We start from the raw sequence: 8,038 nt of genomic DNA, 5'->3' as shown, positions 1-8,038 counted from the left end.
GCGTCGCTTCTTCGGCTCCTTTGTGGCTGTTCGACTTCGCTCCTGCGACGACTTCAACCCGGATCAGAAGTTACGACATTTTGATCGGAAGCAAGAACGGAAGCTCGCTGGCTGTGAAGGTAACTTTCTCCCTTCGCGCGCTTCTTCGGATAAATCCCGCTCGGATTTAATAAATCCGACTACCTCTCGGATTTACTAAATCCCGAATTTAAGTTGTAAATCCGTAAATCCGGGATTTACTGAATCCCGGGATTTAACGCGCGCACAAAAACTGTTTGGCTGGATTTAGCGTAAATCCGACTTAAATCTCGCTGAAAATCCGATACCAAACAGCCCCTTAGCGACGATTATAATGTACTAAGCTCATTACCGTCTAAGTTTATTTTAAAAATTAAGACAAATTATGTATATTTTTTAGTTTATAATATCAGTTTATTTAATTTGTGCAAGTAAATGCATGTACATATAAAGTACATAATTTTATATATACATAAATATGGAGTTGAAAATTATTTATATTTGTTTTTAGCTCTCTAAATAAAAAGTCTTACAAAATTAAGTCCAATTTCAACAAATTATTTAAGTTAAATACAATAAAAGACAAATAATAATGAGTTTTCTAGATAGCCTAAACCCTAACTACACAAACAAATTTCTCAGTGAATGTTATAATAGATACACAAGAGAGCAAAGGAGTCATAGTACGATGATAAAAACTTAGGCCTACAAGTGAATTATTTGTTAAAATTGAGCTCAAGCTTGAGCACAGCTTGAGCACGATTTGAATATTTGTTGTAGTGCTTAAGCTCAATTATTTTAATATTATGGCTATTTGAAGTATATTTAAGATCGACTCATTAGCTAATCAAATAAGTATTATAGAGCCTATTAAAGTGTAATATTATCTTGATAAGCTTTATTGAGCCTATTAATGAGCAACTTATTGAGCTTAAAATGACACTTCCATTTGACTTTTGTTCATGAATAAAAGTAATATAATACAAAGAAGAATAAAACTTGCACATAATCACATATTAAATAAATTTTTAGATTTTGTCTTAAATGAGCATATTATTGAATTTTCAATCAAGTTATTAAATAATGTATACATGAGCATTCACTGATGTTTTTTATAATAATAAATGAATCAACACTAAGCTCATCAAACTTGTTTATTTATCAATGGAGCATTTATTAATCTGGTCTAGCTTGTTTGGTTCATTAATTAAATAATCATGAATGAGCTCTAGTCGATTCGATGTTTTATTTGTAGCCATAATAAAAACAAGTTTGTTACTCAGTTTACAAATTCATTTGTTTATATTTATAAATAATATGACATGAGAAAATCAATCCGATCAAACATGAATCTCGATGTAATATTTAAATTAAAAACTTGTAAAATTAAATTTAATAATGTTTAAACTCTGATTTCACAAAATTTATACTCGCATCAAATATATTGTTGAGATAAATCAAACGACGTCAAATATGTCATAATCTGAGCTCAAATGAGCCCAAATCAATGCACTTAAAGTGTACTTCAAAATTTTATGACATTGATTGAAAAGCCAAATGTTTTTCATGCTTGCAGTTAGAATGAGAATATTGATGAGAAAATTCAGCAAGCTCAATATCACTCAATTTTGATATCATTAAGACGCTTAAATACTAAAATAATAATTTGTAAGCAAGAGAATTAATTACATGTTTTAGAGCCTAAAAATGGCAACCTTCTATGTTTTCAACGACCCAAATTTGAGCTCAATAATCCTCCAAAATTACTATGAAATATCAATTTTTGAGCCAACTGTCTATTGTATTGTTATATATGAGAAAGACATATATTTTAATAATAAAATTGTAGCTTTTGTTTATTGATTTCTAACAATGATAAAATTGATCTCTACATTTTTTTAGAATTATTTTTGGAAATCTAATTATCACAATTTAGATCCATTAACTTATTCAGATCATAGCATCAAGAGATTCTAAATTGTACTCTTTGCTTGTTGATTGTATTCTTCATTGGTGATGACCATTATAAAATCACTATCATCAATCTCTATAGGCCTCCCTAGTAGACTCTTGCTTAGGCAAGCCAATTGGGGTTTTCCAAATTAAGGTGTGACTATTCTATCACTTTTCAAGTTAGAGTATGGTTATATTTGGACCATTCAATGTGAGGCCTTGATTTAGTAGATTTGATAAAAAAGTTGAAACATCCGTTCATATAAGTAGGGTTGTTTAATTTTACATTTTTGGACAATATTTTAGCTATAAAGAATTATCATATTAAAAGATTTTAGAGCTCCAATCACCATATGAAACATAGTTAATTATCTCTTTTTCTTTTTTTTTTCTCGAGACTTCTTTTTTGCTAGATTGGTTGTTGGATTTCCTCTCTTTTTTTAGGAGTACACCCATTGGTTTAGTCATCAAACACCCGTTGACACTTGATTTTCAATCCCCACTATTGCCCAACGTATAATGCCCATCATCGCTTGACACAGATTGTCGCCCTAAGCACACAAACATATAATGACCACCATTAGCTTCAACATTCTTGTACCTTTTATAAAACTGCCGCACAAGACATCTCTCAAAGTTCACTCTTTATATTGTAAATCACACTTTCTTCAATTACATGAGGAAGGATGACCACTTGTAATCTTAAATTATACATTGGAATTGTTTTGGTTAGGCTAATCCCCATGGTAACACGTTTCTTCTAAAACTTTCACATGAAAAATAATGCCTCATCGATTCATCTAATCATCAACAAGATATTTAAAAAGAGGTCAAATGTTAAACAATTATTTTTTATGAATATTTTAACATTCATTAAAAAAATGCTTAACAAAAATAATGATTTCATCAAGGAACTTATGATTCAATCAAATATAAAACAAACAATCATTGGCATCTTCACATTGGTCGCATAAATAAAGAAGAGATTTACATACATATCATAATTTTTGTATGGTACTTGTTGCGTGCTAGAACATTTTGCGGTGGTAGAAAGATATAGAGTTTAGCATCTTAGATTCGTACGAAGATCCAACAACACATAAATAAGAAAGTGGGGTGTAAGAGCCATAAAAGATATAAAAAAAATCTTAAATATAAAATCTTGAAAAGAGGAAAAGTAACGGGACTTTGCTCAGTTGAAATAAACTCACTAATATTTATTGTTGATTACAAATGATGCATTTACTTGGAGGAAGGCGTTGGCTCAATATAGCAAATTTACATCGTATATAGCACATTATATAAATATGTTTAATGCCATGAGGTTTCTCTTAAGAAAGCGTTGGTCCATTCATTTGGTCAGTAAGATTATAGTTGGACGACAGAGATTGGAGGGAATATTGTCAGGCAACAAATGTTAGAGGGACCTTAGTCACTGAACAACTATGATCGAAGTGATTGTAGTCAAGTGATAGAGGTCAGAGGAATTATAGTCGGGTGACAGAGGTCGAATTGATGGTTATTGGGCGACATAATTAAGTCAAAGGGACCATAGTTGGTAAGTGACAGATGTTGAAGATACCATAGTTGGGAAACTAAGGTCGTGGGGACCATTGTAGGACGACAGAGGTCATAGGGACCATAGTTTGCAGGTGATAGAAATCATAGAGACTATAGTAGGACGATGAAGGTCAGAGGAACTATAGTCAACAAGCAATGGAGGTCGAAGGGCCCATAATCATTAGTTGATGGAGGTTTGAGGGGATCATTGTGGAGGTTCAAGGGATCATAGTTGGCAAGGGACACTGGTTAGAAGAACCATAGTTGGGGGACTGAGATTGTGGGGACTATTATTGGGCGATAGAGGTCAGATGGATCTTTATCAGCAGGTGACGAAGGTCGGAGGAACTGTAGTCGATGGAAAAATGTAGTTTCTATGATTTAAAAACAATAGAGGAATAAATGCTCATAATGGTTAACAATTTAAAAGCAAAAGGTTTCCCTATGGTTGAAACTCAAATCTCTGAGTTTTTGAGAGCTCGCTTGTCTATTGGACTACAAGGGCCTTCCACTAAATCTACAAGTTGGACTATATTTAAATCCAATGTAATCCCTACCTATATATATATATAATACAACTAATAAATATAGAATTTAATAAATTATTGAAAATAAATATTATTATTTTTAAATATACAAATATTACTTTAATATGAACTAATAAATAGTAAGTCAAAAAATCACCCAAAATTTATTAAGAGTAATTTAAAAATCATGAAATTTTGCCCCCACTAATAAGAATTTATGGCTCCACCGTTGCATTCGTTCCTACAGCTTGCCGAAGAAGAAAGGGGGAAGATGAAGAAAGTAGAAGGAGAAACCTAGAGTTTGAGGTCTGAAATTTGATATTTGTTTGTCCGACCAGTTAGAAAAATTGAAAAATTGTCAGGCTTAAGGTAAGTAACACATACCCCATTTTTATTTTCAATTCAGGAAAGAAAAATGATTTTTTTTTTAAACTTTTTAAAGTGTTTTTCTTAAGTTCTACGAAGGTTTTACTATCTAACTTTTCATATATTACTTAATTTTTTGTTCTTGAAAATTTGACTATAAGAATGCAAGTTTTCACCAGTTGGTTTATTTTGTATTGATTTTTGATGATTATGGGAAATGGTGATAATTTTGATTAGCAATACAACTAAGAAAGTATGTTAGTTCATTATTTTATATAAGTTATGTAAATTTGGTAAAGTTTTTAACTCTTTGTATTGACAACTAAAAAGTGAGGCTTTTACTATACAAGTGAATAATTGATGTGGTTTTCTTCAAAACGTGCATCATTTATCACATTTGCATTATCTTTCATTTCATGACATGGGGTTTTGAATTTGTTGGCCCAAGGTGGAAATGCTCTATATTAGAGCACTCTATTTTGGCAGTGTATTAGTTCTTTATTGGAAACAAACTTTGTTCTATATAGATTTTGATTTCTACACATATCTTAAACAGGTGGGATGTGCTTTGCTCTGCACCTATGCTGCACATGTGAGAGGTGGAAGATTGAGAGTTAAAAGGGGCATCAATGTTTGTGCATTTTGCATTCATAAGTACATTGGTGCCCTCTAGTTTTGAGTTAAACAATCTTTATACAATTTTATTTTAAAGTTATTTTTAGTATTATGAATTGAATTCTATGATGAGAAATGAGGTCAACCTACTAAGTTGCAGACTCACTTTATTGCTTATACCATTCTAGGCAAAGGTAAAGATACCATTGAGTAGATTCAATTCAATAGGAAGCAAGAGAGCCGGCTCAGCAGGTACCTATGCTTTTGAAAGTCCAAGTTATGTTTACATTTTATTGATCATATTTGAAATCTAGATTATTGTATACAATTATTTTGGAAATAAAATTTATGTTTTACACACTATGGATGTTTTTTATGTATATATGATCTTAATGATTAGTGGCTATGGTGTATTTGTATTTGTGAATGATTAGCTTAAAATGTTAAGGAATTAGAGTAAATTCATCTTTAGATCTTTGGGCATTACACATATTTGGCAGGCGATAGTGGTCATAGGAACCGTAGTTTGGTGACTGAGGTCGTAAGGACTATTGTCGAGCAACATAGGTGGGAGAGATTGTAGTCAACATGTGACAAAGGTCAGAGGGACCGTTGCCATGTGATAGTGGTCGTCGAGACTGTAGCCGATGAACGACTATGGTCAGCGCGATCGAAGTCGGGCTATAAAGGTTGAATGGACCATTGTTGGGCAATAAAGGTAAGAGAGAATGTAATCGGGCGATGATGGTTTGAGGATCGTAGTTGGTGAGAGATAGAGGTTGGAAGAACTGCAGTTAGTGGGAAATGAAGGTCGGGTAGAGGCCTAGTGGTGGCTTCCGGACAAAGGTTCGTTGGTGATGGTCGGGCAGAGGTCCAACAGCAGGTGATAGACGGTGAGGGTTCACTAACGTTGCCGCCTGAGTGGAGCTCAAGTATTCTTCAAGCCTCAAAGCTCTCTTGAGTCTCTAGCTCATAGTCCAAGCCTCCTCCAAAGTCTCCCTTATGCAGGGTGAGTAGGGCTATTATAGATTTTAAGAGTAACATGCATTATAAATATATATAGATATTAGGAGCAAATTTGGAGTGCTCCATTAGACGACCCATATTGATTCACTCAATTATGTAGTGTTCATGAATTATTTAAGTGCATTAATGATATCATAATTAAACAATTTTGGACTTATTGGATTTGTCTCATCGAGTCGCTCGATTTGATTATAATCATGTCATATTTTGGATATCATTTGATCATCTACTTAATTGTTTAAAATTTTCAAATATGCTTCAGTCTTTCTATTTAGGCCCATATGGGCTCGAATTGAATATATTTGGATGCCATTGAATTTGTCTCCTTAAAACATTCAATTTGACTGTAAGTTTACTAAAATTAGAGTTTGCATGGTCCCCAATTTAATTTTTTGAAAATTTCAAATTCAAATATGCATCAAGATTCATGTCTAATCAAGCTGATTTTTTATGAAATATAAGTACTTAAATTTAATATTTACTTAAAATTTTAAATTATATAAAAAACATTATTAATGTAACTTATAAATTTAATCATTAAAATGATATATAAATAAATACAAAAATGGTAATATTTTGTGTATAAATGCATAAATTTTATGTTACGTCTACGGTAACCCCAGGGAGAAAACGATGAGCTTTTTGGCTGGGAGATTGGCCGCGAAGGAGGGATCTTTCTTCCTACAGGAATCGAAGCTCGCAGCCGGTCGCCTAGCCGAGAAGCTTCCCCCCTCCAGGTCGGGCGAATCGAGCACCAACAGCTCCGCCGCAGTCATCAAAGAACCCGCGAATGTTCTCCCTGAAATCCTCCGCCATTCCATCCCCATAAAGGTCAAGACCACAGAGGTCGCTGAGCCATCTCTCTCCACCGCCTCCAAATGGCTACTAAAAGATACCTTTCCGTCTTCTTCCTCCTCTACCTCCCCCGATGCTCTCAACCCACTCCGCGCCTATGTTTCTATCCCTCAGGCCACCTTTGGCCCGAGAAGGTATGGTCTTCTCCATCGAATTAATTTGATTCGTTGTATTCTGTTTTGTTCTTGTTTTTTGTTTTATATGAATTGATTAGGTTTCTATCGATAGTTCAGTGCACAAAGGAACAGAAATCGCTATTGAATAGAATAACGAAACTGGTACTAAATTCTTTGTTGTGGAAGGGTGAAAATTTGGAAATTGAATTCTAAATGCTAAATGATATTTACATAAGGTGAAGTTTAATAGTTTAATCATGTCTCCTGCTATCCATGCTTTCCCCTCCCCTATCCTTTTTATCGAAGTATCTTGGCATGAATTTTTTATTCAAAGCATGCTTGTATGACTCTGTGGTCCTTATAATGGAATGCTTTTTTTCATTTATGAGTAGTATAGGATTCTTTGATTGATTTCCTTGATCAAGAGGGTCCGTGGGACTTGGAAATGGGCCATTTTGCTATATATTTACAAATGTTTTGAGTTTGATTTAAACTTTCTACGTCCATAAATTGATTTTTCTAGTTCCACTAATGAAAAAACTAACATATTCACATATGAACAAAATTTAGGCTTTGTTTGGGATGGCTTTTTTATTGCTTCTTAAAGCAGCTTTCTACTTAAAAAAATAAAAAGATTTGTACTAAAAAGCTGTTTTAAGAAGCAGTAAGAAAGCCGTCCCAAATGAAGCCTTAGTTTCGAGAGTCATTTCAGATTTTATGGTCATTTACAACTCATTACTAATTAGCATAAATACCAAAAGCCAAAAATACCCATGAATAATACTGACCATGCTAATGCTGATGAGGACATCGATCCAAGGTTCAAACATGTGTATCGCCGGAAGCATCGCCGATCGATGGCCACGATTCAGAGCTTATATTTTTAGTTGTTCATGCATTTTATTTTTATGTTTTCCTATTGTACCCTTATGTTAAGTTGAGTCATGTTGGGGCCCCGAGGGCAATTTAGTCTTTATTTCTTTTTGTTTGCTTGAGAGCTAT

At 33.4% G+C, this 8,038-nt stretch overlaps 1 protein-coding gene across 1 annotated transcript in view; it reads left to right on the top strand.

Moving 5' to 3' along the window:
* Window positions 1-6,665: 6,665 nt before the first annotated feature.
* Window positions 6,666-8,038, top strand: part of LOC110094776 — a gene marked incomplete in the record, with an annotated part of 19,884 nt that continues 18,511 nt past the window's right edge. Inside the window, 1 exon segment of the mRNA XM_028699784.1 lies at window positions 6,666-7,054. Within this exon segment, the coding sequence (XP_028555617.1) occupies window positions 6,699-7,054 (356 nt within the window).

Source organism: Dendrobium catenatum, unplaced genomic scaffold (assembly GCF_001605985.2).
Source record: "Dendrobium catenatum unplaced genomic scaffold, ASM160598v2 fragScaff_scaffold_1391, whole genome shotgun sequence".
Taxonomy (NCBI): Eukaryota; Viridiplantae; Streptophyta; class Magnoliopsida; order Asparagales; family Orchidaceae; genus Dendrobium; species Dendrobium catenatum.
This window is presented reverse-complemented; position numbering and strand designations above follow the sequence as displayed.